This window comes from Eutrigla gurnardus (genome assembly GCF_963514095.1).
Source record: "Eutrigla gurnardus genome assembly, chromosome: 15".
In the NCBI taxonomy this organism is placed as follows: Eukaryota; Metazoa; Chordata; class Actinopteri; order Perciformes; family Triglidae; genus Eutrigla; species Eutrigla gurnardus.
In genome coordinates this window covers 6,003,153-6,022,659 of record NC_139938.1, presented here as the reverse complement: position 1 = coordinate 6,022,659, position 19,507 = coordinate 6,003,153, and the positions used below count along the sequence as shown (strand labels likewise).

Here is a 19,507-nt window from a genome sequence, read left to right as displayed (position 1 = left end):
TATTGAGTAAAGTAAATATGGATATACTGCACAATCTACTATTTGTATTTCTACTTCCAGCATTTGAAATACAGAATTAACAATATTTGACATATTTTTAGTGCACACTGATGCGTTTACTAGATTAGCGTCACATGGTAACAAGGTTAGGGCTAAAAATAATGAACAGATTATCACTAATTAGTAAATGAGCAAGCACATTATTAAGTTAAGATATGATGTAATAAGTAGCAAATGCCAAGCAGACATGTATATATCATAGTATTACAGCAACACATTAGATAAGCACATTATGTCACAATGATGCATCTGTCAAATGATTATGTAATTCATAACAAGGTCAAATTTGACAGATCTTTCCTGCACATACGTTGCACTTGGTCTCCTGCTGAGTATTAGAATTGGATTTATTTTTATGCACTCAGCGAATAAACTGTTAAACACATTTAGCTCCTTCAATTGAATCTGTGTGAGAGCTGCTGTTCTGTCGAAACAGGTGTCTTATTGCTGTGGCTGCATACATCATGACACCATGCAGTCTGAGGAACAAATAAAGGAAGGATTATTTATTAATGCAGTGATCAATGTTAATCAGAAACCTCGGTGGAATATGCTGGGTGAAAATACGGCAGGCAAAGCAAAATCTTGGTAGTTTTTGCAGAGCTCGCACAAAATATTTCCCTTCTGCTGCATAAATCATAGTCAGGAATCTACCGACTCTTCATCATCATAAGTACTTCAAATATTTAAAAAACATGTATAAAAATGTACATAACTGCATCTCTGCAATACGGTCAGAGGAAGTTTCTTCTGATTACATCACAACATATGAAAGAAATCCATCAAGTCACATATTCAAAGAAATGAGAGAAAAAAGTTATAAATCCTTACTTCTCGTAGGTCAATGGCTTCTATTCCAGGTCTCCCTTTAGTTTTATGTATGGTTTAGAGAAACAAGCTAACATCCAGCCAGTGGGAGTAAAAACCGGACTGATAATGGAAAGAGATCTGAAGAGGGATGATGATCTGAGATGTAGCTACACTTGAGTAAAAAGCTCAAATTGATTGCCCTGATGATAAATGTGCTCACAATTATAAGTAAAGGAAGGTGGTGATAAACTAAAGGAAAGGAGGAGGGGACCAACAGAAAGGGGGAGGAGGACTACACCGCTATTATGAGCACTTTATTTTCAATTAAGCCTTCTCGCATCTACTGTAAGCTCACTTTCTGCCATTTTTGATGATGGAGGAACTTCTTAGACTGGAAATTGATTGGTTAGCAAACGTCTGCAACTTTGCTCATTTAATGGAAGATGCACTTCCAATGTACAGTTGAAGAAATAAAAAAAACATCAGAAAAATATATTTTCTATTCTAAGGCAGCAACACAAAAACAAGTCTTCCTATTAATTCAATTAAATTTGCCAAATTATTTGCAGGTTATGTTTAGAGGGTAAAAGTACTTCCCTTTGCTGCTCTATTAGTAATACTTGCCTGTTTACTTGTATATTAATAACATTTATATTATTAATCCAAAAGCACCATCGAGCAGGTTATGAAGAGAATGCAGGACACGATGATGTGTGGAGCCACAAAATATCAATATTTAGTTATATTTTCTTATTAACAGCTTTATTGGAGTACATTTATATCACATTATGGGATTGTTTAGTTTAAAATAGTAATTGTTTTCATTTCATGATGCCACTTTTCATTGAGTGCAGTTTTCAGCAGAGCCCGCCCCTTTAACTTTCGGCCAATCACGTGCCCCCAGCCCTCCAGCAACAACAGTCACTGCAAGTCCCTTTTTTATCAAGTTATTTCTTATTTTACTCTTAACTTAACATTAATTTAATATCGTCATATCTATTAAACATTGTGTGGGACTTCATGGTAGTCTCTATATATAGAATTTGCTGGAACAGTTTGAAACAAACTTTTTTTTTTACTTTGGGAATTGATCAGGCTACTACTTGTTCAGCTTTCATCATTTTCATCTGTTGCAGACTTTAATTACGTAATTTCCGGGGATATCTCTGCCCAACGCTAACCTTATCAGCCTGAAAAGCTAAAAACACCTGTGTGGGTGTGCATGGCCGTCAACGCATTAGACTGTAATATCAGAGAAGCTCCAGGACTCTGTTACACCTCCAATCGATTTGCCAAGGCATCCACTTTACACTTTAATCGAATACCTCCCGGTCCTGAAAAGCTTTTAAACCGTGAGAGGAAGTCAACTTACTAAGGAGGGTGTAAAATAAGGAAGGGTGAAAGAAAAGGATGAAAGGTGCATGAAGAGTGCAGACAGCTGCTCACGAAGGCCTTGAGTCTTCGATGGAGCAAATGCATCAGCAAATAGATGGTTATTACACATTCAGCAGCAGATACACAGCAACATTATCATTGGTGTCTCTGGTCACCTGAGGCTTTTGGTTTCAACAGACTCCTGAGGGAAATGTGTGCTGTGTCTGTCAGCCATGTGGTGGAGTGAGTTTATCAGGGCTTTTCTGCATCTGAAGACGCTGATGTGGCAAGAATGACCCAAAGCACCTCAGATCTGAGGCAAAGTGCAGCCGGGTAATAATCCTCTTTGGACTCTTCACGTCATCTCTCATATTATACATATTCTTGTGATCCAACGATATAAAAGCTTGAAAATTGCTTACGTTTTCTGGTGGAGTCATTCAGAGACTTCTGGTGCCGATTTCAAACGGGCCAACCTACACAGCCAGTAAACGACAATAATGTGTGCATAATGAGTAACATGGCGGCGACCAGAAATGTGGCGAGGACTTTGGTTAACATATTTTTCTTCTAAACCCCTACAAGGAATCAATATGAACAATATTTTTACATTTTATAAATCCCATTAACACTAGTGAACAACCAGGTTTATGTAGGTTTTTACACAGAGCTGAATGAAACTGACAAAATAAAAGACACAATAAACGTTTCTTTCTTTTTATTGTTAAGAGCAAGCCGAGTAAGAGTTGTTTATATCATTAATAATGAATGAAATGTTGTAGGAAACATATTGAGATATACAACTGGTACATTACTGCCCATTTTTATTACTTTCTTACGTTTACACACAATTCTCAAAGAACAACCAATGTGGAATTTTCGACTTACTTTTCCTCAATTATGAAGAAAACATCGTTCAAAGTCAAGTCGTTGAGTGTTGACTTTTGAGAAATTTTGAGGAGGATTTAAAAAGCACTATGTTCATTCCAACAGTCATCATGAAAATACCGTTACAAACTTAACTGAGATGCATTCATGTGTTGTCGTTTTAAAATTGTTCTATAGAAAAATTCACTATGGGACTGATCGCTCAATGGCTTTCAATCAGTTTTCCATCTCATTACAAAGCCTGAAAATGACCTCTTGCTTTATTTTGTTGTGCCCTTGAATACAAAGGCTTCTACATCTGTTCATCAACGGCTCTTGACATATATGTTAAACAAAAAATAAGATGAAGAACAGATATTAATTATGGTTAATTAGGTTCAAATGCCAAAAAACCAACTGTGCTTTACTGTGGAATGGAAAAAAGAATGAACGATCCATTTGTTTTCAAGTTTTAAAAATTATCTGCCAAATAAATATAGCAAACATTATGTGGAATGCACAAATTATATCCCAAAGGAATTATTGTAAATGGACAAGCAGCCTTGCTGGTGAAGTATTTCCTTTAGGAGAGTTTTCATTTTAACCTCCTCTGGTAATCCTATCAAAACCTGAAATTATTATCCGAGCTGCTGTTGACGAGGACTCCATATCGGCATCAGAACAGTTTGACCATGCTCTCTCTGGACTTGCCGACTCCAACCCACTTCACTGAAATGAGGGAGAAAAAAGACGAGATGTGACGGGCAGATTTGGCAAAGCGTTGAACAATCTGGCTGCGCTCTATCCGTTAATGTAATGTGCCTCTTTACAAACCTGGCACTTGCAGGAACTCCTCGATGAACCGAATGTAATCTTGAGCCTTTGGCGGCAGCTCCTCGAAGCTCCGAGCCGACTCGGTGCTGCAGCACCAGCCGGGCAACGTCTCGTAATCCACCGACACCCGCGTCAAAACGTCCATGTTTGCTGCAACAGAAGAAAGGCAACAAAACTGAGTGAAAGGTGAAACCTTTTGGTTCTGGTTTACATTTGCTGATTCATCACAAGACTGTGGTCAAAACAACACACTGGACATCTGCCCATAACTGGAATTTCTGGTCCGAATGCAAGAACAGGTTTTATTATCCGATAATCTGATAAGCTTTTCTTTGCACCGCTAAAATGACTTCACCGCAATTGTGAGTTGTATTTCTAAAGCAGCCAGTTCAAGGCGGTACTATTATTCCACCATGCTGTTCTGGGTAAATATATATATGTATATATTTTAAAAGGGAACAGACTAGGGAGGGCTTTGCTCCTCTGCCTCAAAGCAGACACTGGAAGTAGTCCAGCACAGTGGCTTATGATACCTAACATTCAATGTTAAAAATAGTTCAAGAAATAATACAACAGGATAAACAGAAGGCTTCAAAGAGACCCCGTCATTGGTGAACAGCTTCCAGTGATTGGTGATCAAAGATCTGATCTGAGCACCCTTAAAAAAAAGACTCCGGCACAACCAGAAAACACAAATATGGATCAAGATAAGAACCACTTCATCAAACATCCAGCATCATAAGGGATGACAAACATAAAAGAGGGCAATCAGTGGTAGCATGCTGGCCGAGGGCAAATGCAGTGTCACAGCAAGAGAGACGTTGTTTCATCATCCGCTGGTTCATTAGCTGAACAATTCAATTTGCTCCATTTGGCAGTGCAAGCGGAGAGATACGGAAGATAAATGCAGCCTCAAATCTGCTGCAAAATAGATTTTTAAAAACCCAAGATGTTGCATTTCCTGCCAGTAAAAGCTGACCTGCGTAAAACAAACCCTTAGGGAGAATAAAAGCTACTTAGTAGTAAGCTCTGAAAATAATAGTCCATTTGAGTTTACAGGTCCTCTCCTGCGTTTACAGTAATTTGGTTTCTGGCATCAAAACGTTTGAGGATCGATGGGTAGTTTTAAACATGAATATGATCAATCAAAGGTCAGAACATTAAAATAATGTGACCAAACATTAACAGCTTGCATTGTTGTCATGTAAGGAAGACGTAAAATAAAATCGACAATTTTAATAATTGATACATGACAAGCATTTACCAGTTGCAGCTTTGTGAATGTATGTATGAAAATTTGCCGTTTTATCATTATCGTTTTATATCATTGTATATCTTTTGGTTTTTGGACACAAAAAGCAATTTGGCGATGGTGCATTTTTCACCAATTCATGTCTTTCAGTCAAATTTGTGAAAAAAAGAATTGACAGATAAGAAAAATAATCAGTTGCAGCCCTTCCCTTCAAACTCTGCCCCTACTTTACGGCCACACTAAAACCAAATTTGAAGATAATAACTAATACTTGCTGTTGTCTGATAAATCCAGTACTATTTTCTGTAACGACCAGACAAAGAGCAGATCTATAAACCACTGAAATGGTAATGACCTACCGGGGAAACTTGGTAGAGGTTTTCCATCAACCTTATAGGCCACGCCCACTTTGATCTCTGAAATGGTGTCCAAAATGTCCAGCTTCGTCAGGGCAATTCTGAGAGGAGAGAAGTCAGTCTGTTCAACTCTGATGCCAATGGGCAGTCGGAATGCATCATGAAGCTGAAACTTCAGTCATCACATCATCAGGTGGGGATAATACTTTGAAAATGGTGAGGTAGTTCCTTACGCTGAGAAGCCGTTGACCATGTGGGCGTATCTGACCAGAATCAGGTCCAGCCAACCACAACGCCTCTTCCTGCCCGTCGTCACACCAAACTCTCTCCCTCTGGACTGTAACAGTGTTCCAGTCTCCTAAAATACAACAAACAAGAAAAACCCACTCAAACTGTGGAAGACAAATGGAAAACTGTGAAAAAATATTTATATTGACGGTCAAAATCCATCAGATAACTCAGCAGTTTGTGTGATATTGTGTTGTGGAGTCTTTATCTGTGTAGGGACAGTCGGCTGGACATGCTCTCTTCCAGTAACAACCTGCTGCAGTTTCACTCACATGAACAACCTCACTCCTCTACAGTCAAAACCCTGAGCAGCTGGGGGTGAGGGGTCTTGTTAAAGAGCACAGCGCTGGCACACTTCTTTTCCACCTTCCCACAAAACGTTTTCCCTGCAATCTCACAGATTAAAACTAACCCCCGTTTTACCACAAGTCCACCTCTGTAACCTCAAGGCTGACGCTGACCTTTGAACCTAAAAAACTGATGACATAACCGATGAGGTGAGGTCTGTCTGAATCACAGGGGAATCTGCATTACTGGAACTTCTCAAGCCTAAATGTGGGATGTCATGTCTCTCTAACGACTCTCCTCTTTTGTCGAATCAAGCTTCCTCTGCATTTTCTGAAAAATACTCATGGTCTCACGAACAGCTTCAGCTGGGTACTGACTGACTGGGACTGTAATACTGACACTAGGGCAGTGAGCTTCAATTTAACAGTAACAAGCACTGGTCAGATGATTTACTTCTCTCTGCAGAACCACACCACGTGTCCTTGTTCAGTAATACAAATAATCTTTTAAATAAAAAAACAGCAAGTTAAATTCTGTCCTTTATTAATAGAACAGCCATAAAGATTTTTCCCTGAATCTTGTTTCAACAATTGCAATAATTCCATCTTAAAACTAAACGTGCTTTGCTGTTGTGAGGATGGTAACTTGACATGAACAACATTTACCTCCTTCAAACCGTTGGGAGTATGTTGGCCGTTTTACAAAAAGCTGAGTGCCTGAGAAGTCATGTGTGACATCATCATCTTCTCAGCTTGATAGTATCTCTAATCAGCAGGACCCTTTTCATCAACTTTTGTACTCACATTATCCTGCTCTGTTGGGAAAGCTCCAACGCCCACCCGGGTGGTGTACGCTTTGACGACACCGTATACTCGGCCAACGTATGATGGCGGCACGCCGAGACCGGTGCACACTCCTCCCACGGTGCAGTTAGAAGACGTCACGAAAGGATACGTGCCTGAACAGAGAAACACCTGTTAATCAGGAGGCAAAACATCCATCCATCTTCAGGGTTAATTGTACAAACCCTGGGGTGCTCACCAAAGTCAATATCCAGCAGAGCAGCATTGGCTCCCTCCACCAGGATTTTCTTAGTGGGACCAGTAAGAGCCTTGTGCATGAAGTACACTCCATCAGTCACCAGAGGACGCAGTCTCTCTGCATAGCCCTGAAAAACAGTCACACACAAGTGCTTAGACCATCTCTAGATCAGGTTTAAAAATCAAGAACTTATGAGAGGAAAAGGCCGTTAACTGAAATTATAAACACTGAACACTATTATGCATAAGATACCGATTCTAATTCTCACCGTCAACCTCAGGGGAAAGGCACTAGGCACCCTTATCATATGAGCCAGTAAACACAATACTAGCCATCATTCTATTGTCAAAATATCAAAGCCACACAACGCTGAGTATTTCCTGTCTGAAACATGATAACCGGTCTCACCTTCAGCTGCTCCAGTTCACCATCAACGTCCAAGTTAAGGTTCGGATACATCGTCAGGAAATGTTCTGCCAACATACGAAACCTGCGATGGTGACAGAGATTAAAAGTCTGCTGACACACGTTCATTAAAGTTTATGTGCATCCCTCTGTATGGAGATACTACTACACAATATAACTGCACAACATCATATACAGGACAGACAGGTTAGCGTAACACTTCTGCCAACAGTCTTCACATGTGCCATGGCCAGGTGTTACTACCGGGCAACAGAAGATACACACAATCACTGAAGCATAGTGAAAAATTAACCTGCTCTTCATGATTAACTATGGACACCTTCATGTCTTTAAAGTATTTGCATTTCATTTAAATGCTCAAAAATAAACACTTAAAAGTTAAAAACTGAAGTTATTTTAACACATTTAGGGTTGGAAACAACTCTCCGACTCGTCACAGAATTGCAATGAAATCACAGAATAGACTTCTAGAAGTCTTTAAAGAGTAACTGCACACTTAAACTTTTTTTTTTTTTTTTAACTTGTAACTGTAATTTGTTGAAACACATGAATACTGGTGTTAATATTAGCATTTCCTGATTGAAAATGGCTCAAATTGCCATCTATCGTTTTAAATCGGCCCTAATCACGCACTAGTGATCCTTGAGAGAAAGTCGACCGTTTGGGACATATCTACTCCACCCACTCGTCTCTCCCCACTGTGTCTATATTTTTTTATTTTTCCGTACCCACTGCGTAGCATTACAATCACAGAACAAGCCTCTTAGTTGACATAAAGTCAACGCTGTTTCAAGGCTGTAGCATTTCCTTAATTTTCCTATCCTTGACATTTCATCTCATTTTAGATCACTGATGCAACAGACAATGAAAATATGAACGGAATTAGAAGAAAACCCGGAGAACTCACTTCCCCTTAAAAACACTGAAATCCGAGACAAGATCACAGACTCGCAGGCCGTTCCGGGCAGCTTTGGAGGAGTAGGCGGGACCGATACCCTTCTTAGTGGTTCCCAAGCTGGACGACAAACAAAAACACAACATTAATGACTATAATAACCTACTTCTCCAATGGAATATAATCACTCCAACTTGAGAACAGCACACATTGTAATACACACGTCCACAAAATATGAGTATTTCAACTAATTAGAGCAGATTTACTTTTTCCCTTCTTGTTGCTGCCGCTGCTGCTCCTGGATTCCATCAACGGCTTGATGGAAGTTGAACACTAGAGGTGGATAGAGTGGACTGTCACTAAGAGGACATTTCTAATTCAAAACATGTGAATGAGGAAAAGGTTACCGACCAAGGTGGGCACGATCAGAAATCTTTAATCTCTCCTCCCATCCTTGTAATCCTGCACACAATACAACAAATCCCATGTTACATGTTTGCCCGGCACACATCTACATACCTCATGTATTTAGCAGGCATTGCTACATGCTATGGATTTAACTGCCGGTTTCCATTTAGAAAACTTTACCTTTGCCTTTCTGCAGGTTCTTTTCAGCCTCCTCAAACAGACCTGGTAGGTGTATCACCACTCCATTGCCTGTAAAACAAAAAAGGACAATGCAACAAACCTCACAACTGCATAAGACATTTGTTATGAGTAACAAACTGCACGTTTTCCCTGAAGTTGTATTTATATATATATAACACAGACTTGTTACCAGTCAGTTCAACAAGAAGTCTTACATGTTTCCTCTTTTCACACATTCTAAAAAGAGAGGAAATAAACACTTAAGATTTAAATGCTGATTGTGATACCACAGACATGTCTGTGTCTCCTTGGTTTAGCATTTGACCTTTAGTTTAATCATTAGTTACCTTTGTGTAACTATAGTCCCCACAAATGTTTTTTTTTCTATATGTGCAGGTGTACAACAAAAACACTTCCCCAGCTATAAAACACATAACAAGTGATAAGGCTGCGGTCTGCTGATGTTATTTTATTAGGGTCTTTATCTCCCCACCTACTTCAAGCCCTTCAAAATAAAACACAAGTATCATCTCCTACCAATGAAGGACACCGCATTCTTGTTGAGCACTCCACTGGGCAGCAGGTGGAAGTCGTACTCCACCTTCTCCACAACCACCGTGTGCCCTGCATTGTTGCCTCCCTGCAAACAGTACAAACGTGATTCAGCTTGCTATAAGGCATGTTTGATGTTGCTCTGTTTCCTCCCCTAAGCTGGAGGCAAGTAAACAACATAAACCGTCAACCCTGTGCTTCGTTGAGGCCAGGGTCACATTATTCCGCCCTCTGCCGTGACATCTAGCTGGCAGTGGCTCCAAGATAAAAACTGAAAAATACATTTCTGCTAAATGTGACCGTGTTGGCTACGAAGAGGAACAGCTGGGAAACAACGGGCGGCCAGTGAGTTACATAACGTACATTCACAGGATGCGGTTATCGGTATGCAGAGGGCATGCGCTGGATTCAGTACACGTTTAGCTAGCACGGCAGTAGCGTTTAAAAACGATGAACAGACACGTAGCTCGTACTAGCATTAACGTAGCATTATTAACTTAGCACTTCCACATCCGGGAGGTCGGACAAGGTTGTTGACGTCGCAACATGGTCACGGATTTTTAACGGCTGCCCAACGGCCACGACGTTCAACCCCGTGTTACAATTAGCAGACGCTTATTAAACGACAACACGGTTGTATGAAGCAGTCGGCTTGAGTGTCAATGGTGAAGTTGTGTCGACAGTGCAGCTCGGTACCTGGCACCTGCATACAATATCCGCATCCATTGCGAGCAAGTCCACAACTTTGCCTTTGCCCTCGTCGCCCCATTGCGCCCCGAGCACAACGGTCACTTTGTTCTGGGGCTCCTTCGGGACCCGGAGAAGACACTCCTGCGAGACACTCTCCCGTGGCCGCTTAACGACCGGTTCCCCATTCAGGGAAACGGTCTCTCGCCCGTTAACGTTGGCCATGGTGCTGTCGGATGCCATGCGGCTGCCCTCCTTCTACAAACCGGAATATCGTTTTACCGCGTTTCTCTGCGTCACGGGAAGTGCTCGTCCGTTGCCTGGCCGGTAGATGGCAGTGTTTCCTCTCATATCCTCGGTCCTGAATATCAAAATACTGTACACCCATTTAGGCATAGTTACCATTATTTATTGTCCCTATATCTATTTGACTGACTATAACCAATGAAGCGGACACACATGTCCTATTTAACCGAGCGGCTTTGCTTGTTTGGGTGGCCATTCAATTACAGACATCACGATTCACGAAGACTACACGAATATAAAATGGTTCACTCCTCTCCACTTCCGCCTTCGCTTTGAGTCCCGGACAGACTGTTTGGTGCCTGACCGTAATATTTGACCAATCCTTTTCAACAGGTCAATGTCAATATTTAATCCGGACCAGACAAAGGAAGCAGCTGCCTTTGTTCAACGTGTGTCGACTGGTTTGTTGTTATTTGACGAATTTGTTTGATAATTAGCACACACTTCATTAGCATAGCTTCACAGCAATAATATGTCCTTTGAAGAGGCCCTGCGTCAAAATGAAGTCTTAAAGAGTAACTCCACACTGACTTCAGAGACCATAAGGCCTTGAACGTTTTAGGTCTGGTGTCTTCATGGAAAAAAAACACCCACCACTGGTTCAATACAGCAATGTGTCCATCAAGCTGCCAGGTGGCAGCAAAGGCACCTGTTTCACCTTGAGTGTGTACTCCTGGTGCATTTTCAGTAAAACATTTGCATTTAACCAAACACAGTCAACAAAGTGGTCCAGAGTGTACCTGTGGCCATGTTCCAGGACACGGCTGCCGGTTTGTTTTCTGGACCACAACTCTCTTCCTACAGGTGTATTTTTGTAGTCTCATTTCTGTGTAAACTATGTCATTTTTTTGTAGTAATTTGAAGTCTCATCATATGTAAACCATGTCATTTGTATTTTTTTTGTCATTTTGCATTCACCTAACTCATACAGATGGGTTGCCAATCCATTGGACTTCTCTGTCCTTCAGTACTGCCACGTGGTGACATTTAAATTAAAGGTATTTACAGAGGTATAATATTAAAGGGATAGTTCACAATTTTGGACATAAGACCTATTTTCCAAGTGAGCCGGTGTGTTCGAGACGTCTGGAGACGTTTTCAAGAAATTTCATTCAGTTCTTCTAGTTGCCGAGTTCGCTTATGCTATGGCTAGCGCAAGTCAATGGTTCTTAGCTAGACAGGCATTAAAAACAGTCTTGCCCACTCCACAGTGCACCCGAGGCAAATCAATTAAAACACTAGACTGTCGATGTACATATCTGTGTTGATAGAATAATAATTGAAATAAAACTAACCTCGCATCGCATGAATCATCCATTTTTTGAGGAACTAGTTTCTCAGCAGCAGCGGAACTTTACTTTGCTCCGTCGGACTCAAAACTCTAAGACGCGCCGCCCGAAATACTGCCCGTAAATAGGCAATCGAACCGTGCCAAACTGTCGGTACTTATGACCCCAAGGCTGTCTGAAAAGCCCTCGGAGCTCACTCAAAAACCGGGCAGCCCACGGCCACGCAAAGCCACAATTATGCACCGCGAACCCGGACCACTGCTCCGTCCGGAAAACCGTAAACCCTCTGAGGCGTTGCGGGGATTCCCTCCGGTAAATAGACACATGAACACCGACGAATAGTCAGGCCTTGTGCCCTCAGAGCTGGGTGAAAAGCCCTTGGTCCTCACTCAAACACCGGGCAGCCCACGGCCACGCGAATCCACACATGCGGACTCCCCGTCGGACTTTAAACTCTAAGACGTGCCGCTCGCAATCCAGCCGGTAAACATGCGGCTCAACACCGCCGAACTCTCGGCACTTGTGCCCCTAAGGCTGTCTGAAAAGCCCTTGGAGCTCACTCAAACACCGGGCAGCTCACGGCCGCGCGAAGCCACAATTACTCACCGCGAAGACGGACCTCTGCTCCGTCCATAGACCCGTAAACCCTTGGACGCGTTGCGGGGGATTCCCTCCTGGCACCACCAGTCTCCGTTTGTTCGGCCCCGGTTCTCAGCTCCAGCGGGGGCTATCTCGGTCTCCACAGACGCTCGTTCACGTTCTGCCCTTTGAGCATCCCTCTCGCACAATTCTTCCTCTGTATATTCCGGCTCGTACAGGTACGGTTGGGTTTGGGTGGAAAAAACTCCTCATCAGAGTCTTCAAAAGTTTTAGTATATTCTCCAAAAGTGTCCATTTCTGTGAGATTGAAGAAACTAGCACTGCAGGATACTCTGCGTCTGTAGCAATGACAGCAGGTAAACCGGTAACTTCCCTCCGCCGCTGCCATAGCCTACTAGGAAGTATGACACGCTGCTGCTGCTGCTGAGACATAAATCCTTAAAAATGCAAGGTTGGTTTTATTTCAAACATTCTATCAACACATATGTACATCGACAGTCTAGTTTTTTAATGGATTTGTCATGGGTGCACTGTGGAGTGGGCAAGACTGTTTTTAATGCCTGTCTAGCTAAGAACCGTTGACTTGCGCTAGCCATAGCACAAGCGAACTCGGCAACTAGAAGAACTGAATGAAATTTCTTGAAAACGTCTCCAGACGTCTCGAACACATCTTATGTCCAAAATTCTGAACTATCCCTTTAAAGCACGCCTAGAGTAAAGCACAGTGCGAAAGGTGCAGTGTGAGATATGGATTAGAGGTTTTAAATGGGGAATTATTAATAGAAAAGAATGCAAAGTGGCATTTTGGGACAGCAGTCACAACTGGAACCATGGCCGATGGTGTCGGAGTGGAAGCTTTTAGCGGCCGCCCTCCGGTTCTCCCTCAGGTTATCCCTGCCAGCTCTGTCAGCACTGTTGCCATTGTTTGCACTGTTATCATATTCTAGCTGCCGGCTCAACCGTCGCCATGATGAGAGCTGTGTAGAGGCACTAGATAGAATCAGAATTTCATATTGAGCACCTTTAAGTTGATTTTTGGAGTTTGGGATTTTAATTAATGGCACTCTAGATATTAAGTCAATTTCAATGTTGATTGAAATTGAATTTGTTGTTTATGTCTGTATATGATCAGTTTAATTGTGTATGTAAAACTTATTGTGAGTTTGGACCCTCCAAAATGTCAAGTCGACTTGTTTCCAACTATGAGCACATCATAATTATGTTTGCTTAACGTCTTAAGCAAACATCTATCTTAAGCCCTTTATAAGGATTTTGAGTTGTTTAAATAAAAAGTGACTTACCTTGGCTACACAAACTAATCAGACCAACAGAGAATAAACGACAGACTTCTCCACGCATATATTAACACATTCAGACTTTATTCATTGTAAAAGTTGCTTAACAAACGACTGTGATTCACATAAAAGCCACAAAAGTCACAATTGGTTCGTTGATGCGCCGACTCTGGACTCCATGAAACCAAAACCTTCTTTTTTGTATTCAGAGGGACAAACACAGCAGTGGCCTACAGAACTGACAGGCAGATGTTACAACCACTGGCTGTCAATTCATAGGTCATCACCTTGTGTCCCATCGTTCTTCAGCTACTTCAAAATAAAAATGGCTTTTCCAGAGCTGTCGGGAAGAGCGCTGCGTTGTGTTCGGTAGCTCTCTGGAGGTAACGGCACCTCCACTGGAACAGACCCAGCTTCCACATGGAGTTGCTGTTACATCCAGCAAGCACCAGAAGGCTCAACGCCGACGGCAAACCGCAGCTTCTCCAGCCGATCTCCAAGTCAGTCGTGTCACGGGTGGATGGACCCGGCACGGGTTCACACTTCCAGCGTTGGATGCCGATGTGGAAATACCTGAGACGAAGAGAGAGAGAGAGGTGAAGAGGTAGCAGGAGAAGGTTAACTCAGGATCTCGACTTGGAGGCAGCTGCTTTAGTACGAGAGGAGTCTCCTGTTGCAAGTGACTTTGACCCAGCAATTTCCTCCTCCCAGTTTTATTGCCTCTAGATGGAATCATTGGTCACACTCTTCCAACAGCACGGCCAAAGGGCCAAGGCCTGTATAGATAACAGATTTTATGGTTGTTGTCAACATGAGGGCGCTTTTCAATATGTGAATATATGGGTGTGTCTGACCTATGTACCTGCAGGCTCTGCATTTCCTGCTTACACTGACGTTTGTCCTCATAATTACTTAAAGATTGGCTTCGTCGTTTGCCGATATTCAATCGGTTTGAGCATAAAGTTATTTTTCAAATCCTGCAATACATTTTGTTCTTTGTTCAACCAGCCTGGTTGAGCTTAAAGAGAACTATCTCGGTAGACTTTGCCTCGTAGTAAAACCCTGCACGGGTAAAAAACAGAGCAATAAAGCAATTAAATCATTAGCAGCTCTGTTACACCATCCATGCTAGCACTTGGATGCTTTTTACTCTGTTGGATAGACCAATGCATCCATCGCCTCTTCCAAGACAGAAATATGAATTTGAAAATGATGACCTATTACACCTAGCTTGTTTGACTTTTGTGTCTGCATTTTCAAATATTAGAAAAGAGCAAAACACAGAATCACTTAAGCTTAAAGCATATTTAAGTATTTAGACTTTATAAGTTTAAGACAGACTTTGGCTTATGATACATATCCTCAAACAATGTAGTAACTTCAAAAATATGCTGAAAATATATATTTTTTCCCAGTTTAACACCTGCTTTTGTCTGGCATTCTTTTGATTAAAAAATATTGTTTTAATCCTGTACATTTCACATAGGATTCAGTTTTGGGTGAGACCTGTACTCACCTTTAGATGCATGGCCCGCCCGGTGGCTTTCCCAGGACGAGGCCAAAGGTTTTCGAGACCAGCAGGGTGTTGTGACACGGGGGAGCCGGGCCGGAGCGGCGGAGGGGAAATGCAGAAAGAGAAGAAACAGAACAGACAAGACAGGTGAAGACACAGAGGGTGAGACTGACAAGCGAGCAGAGAGAGACACATTCCGATGTAAATGTCAGCAAAGACGACGAAGCAATGGCAGCGAGGCAGAGCCGCCAGTTTAAGAGATCAGGAGTTGGTGGAAGGTTAATTATTACACTTGCAGTCAATATTTAACAGGCCCGGCGCCCTGCCCCTCAGTCCAACATCCTGATTCCACACTGACTGACACGGAGGGTAGGGCCAGCGTCAAGCACATCTCTTTTGTCCCTGCACAAAATATGTATTCAACAGCTCACATGGCCCGCAGGACAAAACCCACTGTAAAATGGGCTTTTTTTCTGAGTCTTACTGATGATTTGAAACCCTTGAACTCTGTGTGATCTACCACATCATCATCCACATCCACAAGACCTTCATCACATGAATTGAGATTTAGGACAAAAAAAGAAACTCCCTGTTTTTTGTGCTTTGCTTGTAAAAGCAGCGTGACACGAGCCGCAGCATAATGATCCTTAGTATCAGCACGTGCAGCCAAATCTATGCTTACCACTGCCCTTCTGGAATATACATACACACAAACACACACACACCTACACACACACACACACACACACACACACACACACACACACACACACACCTTCACACAATTACTGGAACAAGCAGATATGAAAGTCAGGGCTGTGAAGCAATATCACAGGAGGAAGAATGACAGCGTGGACTGTAGTCACGGAGGGAACGACAGCACAATAAAAGGCTGTTAAAGATTGGGGGAGAGGAGGAGGGTTCACCTTCGGATGCATTAAAAACATAAATAATGTAGCAAACAATCACAGTAAGTACAGAGAGCAAAAAAAAAAACCACCCAACTTTATATCATTTAATCGAGAAGGAAATCTGAAGTGATGGTAAGTGATAAACTCCACCAGATGTGTAATTCTTTAACTTTAGAGCCCTGAAATGTCTCATGTGACACAAACTACAGGTAGTAAACTGTTTAACACATAACATTTGGACTGGCTTAAATAATCGCTTACCATCAGTGTTATACGTCACTCTAGATTTTTATGTTTAAATGGATATTATATTATCTATCCTCTCTGATTTATTAAAGGAGTGCCTGGAAGATAAAAGGGACGTTATCTATTGAACTTCCACTGACGGAAGTTAAAGGAAGAGATTCATAATGAAACAGAATGTATATCAGCAGCAAAGGTTGTTGTCCTAATGTTATTTCCTCACAAGAAATCACTGTGTGCGGCTGAATCACAAACTCTTTAAATGTGGTTAAAAATATATATAATGGTAGTGATTTATAGACATTTTCCTTTTAAGTAATAGCATTTCTTACATGTTCTGCCCCCTATTTTATTCGTATACTTGGGCTATCTTATCTCAGAAGTTCAAGGGGTCGGTATCCCTGAGTGCAGAGTCCAGTGTCTCCAAGAGAGAGAATATGTGCACAGCATTAATCCGTCACACAGATAAAGTCCTTTGTTGCTCCTTTGAATCCACTGTGCCTAAGGTCATAATCATTTCTGCTGCAATTTAGATCAGATAACAACATCAATCTGCTGAGCATGAAATTATCTTGTGCACAAGGTCACGTGCACTGCTCAAATCTCACCGCTCGATATTCTCATTTCAAGAAGGGATTGGCTCTATTGTGTTCTTTTAATGGACTTTTCTGAGATCATTTTTGCTGATTTTACGTCAAAACAATCTCAAGCTTCAGTCTCCTTTCTTACATTTTACTTTGTGCCGACGAAATGATGTCTAATACGTGCCGAGTTTTGATGGTCACTCACATGCTGCGAGCCCCTATTTCCCTCTGTGACACGTTTCTTACTTTACTTTTTGCTCTTTGTATATTTCTCTCATCGTTTCATGAGCTCATTTACATTTTTCAACTCATTATTTCCATGTAGCGTTGAGGCGCCAACGCCTAACAAACACAAAGCCCTGTCAGATACTTAGCAGCCTCATCATCTACAAGCTCATACAAAAAAGCAGAAATACACTTCCGCATTCAAACATCCACGCCCACTAATGGTGACCAGAATGCATTGCAACCAAGCAGCAGGCCTCCGGCTCCTTATCGGCTCCTGAGCAGTCAGAAACATTTTCATATGCGAAAGAAACTGTAGCCGAGAGCAGAGGTCCACCACAACAAATAATACTGTAATCTGTTGCGTATAGTCTTGGAAACAAAATCCTGCACGCTGCTAAAAGTACATTATTTACTGGACCTTCATCAGGAGAGCGAGCTGTAACAACGTGAAGTCATCTGAAGTAGGGAGTGGCTGCAAATATGTAACCAATCAACACATTTCATGACTTGTGTACATTGATTTTCTCCTTGGCAATCATCATTATCAGATAATGAGCTAAAAAGGTAGATTCTTATATTATTGGCTATATAGGCTAAAATGCATTGACATTAAGAATCATTCCCAAATACTGCAGGTTACACGTTTATATTGTAGAGATTCATGGCAAATGAAAGATCTGATGTGATGGATTTTCCACTATAGACAGATAGAGGATTAGAGGATATAGGATTTTGTCTGATGTATTTTTTAAATCAGGCTCTGTTTTTGTATTTCTCTGAGGTGATACTTCACCCCCACCCACCCACCACTCTCCCCCCCTAAACCTGTCACGTATCCAGCATGTGAAGGACCCTGATTTTGCAGCGTTGCCTCTCTTCTCCTCAAACTTTTTCTAAAATCCCAAACAAAGTTGCCGCCTCCTCATAGAATCATCCTCTCATTTCTCTTTTATCCCAACATCAGAGATGTGATGAATATTATTTCTATTCATGAAGGGAGTCTTCATAACTTATTTCCCAGAAGCCCGATGGAATCTCTCCACTCAATCTGATGGTTTCTGTGCTGGTTCATCCTGGGAGTTTGTTTTCTTGCTCAAATCTGTATGTGTTGCTTGTCTAAATCTCTGCCTCCATGTCCCTTCTTTGGTGAAATACATTTGTTTTTGTTCACGTCGGGATGTACTTTGTATACTTTACTTTGTATCAGAAAAAAAAAACAATTGTCTGGTTAAACAATGCTGCATTGTCTTGCTTTGTGTTTGGCTTGGGAAGCAGCCGTCAGCCAAAGACGTCCCCATGCTGGGAGCACCGGGCTCTGCTGGTGATCAGGTGAAAATGTTGGGAGACTGCAGAAGAACTGGCAGCGATTTGAAACGCCATCAGGTGGAGAGCGTCTGTTCCTACATAAAGTGCAGGCTGGGTAACGAGAGCTGAAATGTTAACGATTGGATTCATCAAAAACTCCATCGACCCCCAACACACACACACACACACACACACACACAGGTTTATTATGATCTACTTGTGCTGTGAGGCAGTAACGGTCGTACTAACTGCCAATAATAGTTTATTCAGGAGGATATGGAGGTGTTAATAATGTTAAGGTTTGTTTGTTTTTGTAATTTACAAGCGACCAAACCGTTTTCCGCAGCATAAACTCATGTATGTACTGGTAATTTACAGCGTAGCCTATAACATGACACAAATACTGACCGACAAGCTTATTACCAGTACATATCTTGGTCATAATTCTTTAATAGTTTCCCATCAGAAATGTCCAAAATACCAAAGGTGTTAAATTAGGGAATCATAACAGAAGCAAATCTTTAAATAGTGGAAACGCTGGAAGCATTATATTTTGGACAGTTTTGCTTGATAAAAAGAAGCTGTGCTCTCTAACAGTCAACACTTTTTAACTCATCTGATTCCTAACCATAGTCTGCTGGCCAGAACGCCGTGGACTGCTGACCATGTGTCAGGAAATACTTCAGTCCTCTGCTCATAATTCAGCCTGAAGGAAATCTCCCAAAAATCCTTTGAAACAAACTGAGGCTTTTGTTATAGACACAAAACATATGTGACAGTAGAACGTCGTAACAGAGGAGCTAATTAGATCCAGCAAACTGACTTTGTTCTCGGGACCTAAATAAATTCTAATTCTCGACAAGCCTCAGGTTTTCCAGCCCTTGTGGTCAAAATAATCCGCAAAACAAAAGCACC

At 41.7% G+C, this 19,507-nt stretch overlaps 1 protein-coding gene across 1 annotated transcript; it reads right to left on the bottom strand.

The window, feature by feature from the left end:
• Window positions 1-2,951: 2,951 nt before the first annotated feature.
• Window positions 2,952-10,605, bottom strand: adssl (adenylosuccinate synthase, like). The gene is made up of 13 exons (XM_084029802.1): window positions 10,328-10,605; window positions 9,617-9,719; window positions 9,080-9,148; window positions 8,903-8,953; window positions 8,758-8,824; window positions 8,504-8,611; window positions 7,579-7,660; window positions 7,171-7,297; window positions 6,933-7,087; window positions 5,787-5,911; window positions 5,557-5,654; window positions 3,946-4,095; window positions 2,952-3,840 (listed from the first exon to the last, which is right to left on the bottom strand). Exons 1-13 carry the CDS (start codon window positions 10,559-10,561, stop codon window positions 3,788-3,790), a joined length of 1,422 nt encoding a protein of 473 aa, XP_083885928.1. The 5' UTR covers window positions 10,562-10,605; the 3' UTR covers window positions 2,952-3,787.
• Between the last annotated feature and the right edge of the window lie 8,902 nt (window positions 10,606-19,507).

Bases quoted from the DNA above. Each gene is read 5' to 3' on its own strand.
- adssl (XM_084029802.1), bottom strand. From the start codon at position 10,561: ATGGCATCCGACAGCACCATGGCCAACGTTAACGGGCGAGAGACCGTT. The intron at 9,720-10,327 runs GTACCGAGCTGC...TACTGTTTGCAG, and splicing joins ATATTGTATGCAGGTGCCAG to GGAGGCAACAATGCAGGGCA. The intron at 3,841-3,945 runs GTTTGTAAAGAG...CCCTCATTTCAG, and splicing joins GGAGTTCCTGCAAGTGCCAG to TGAAGTGGGTTGGAGTCGGC.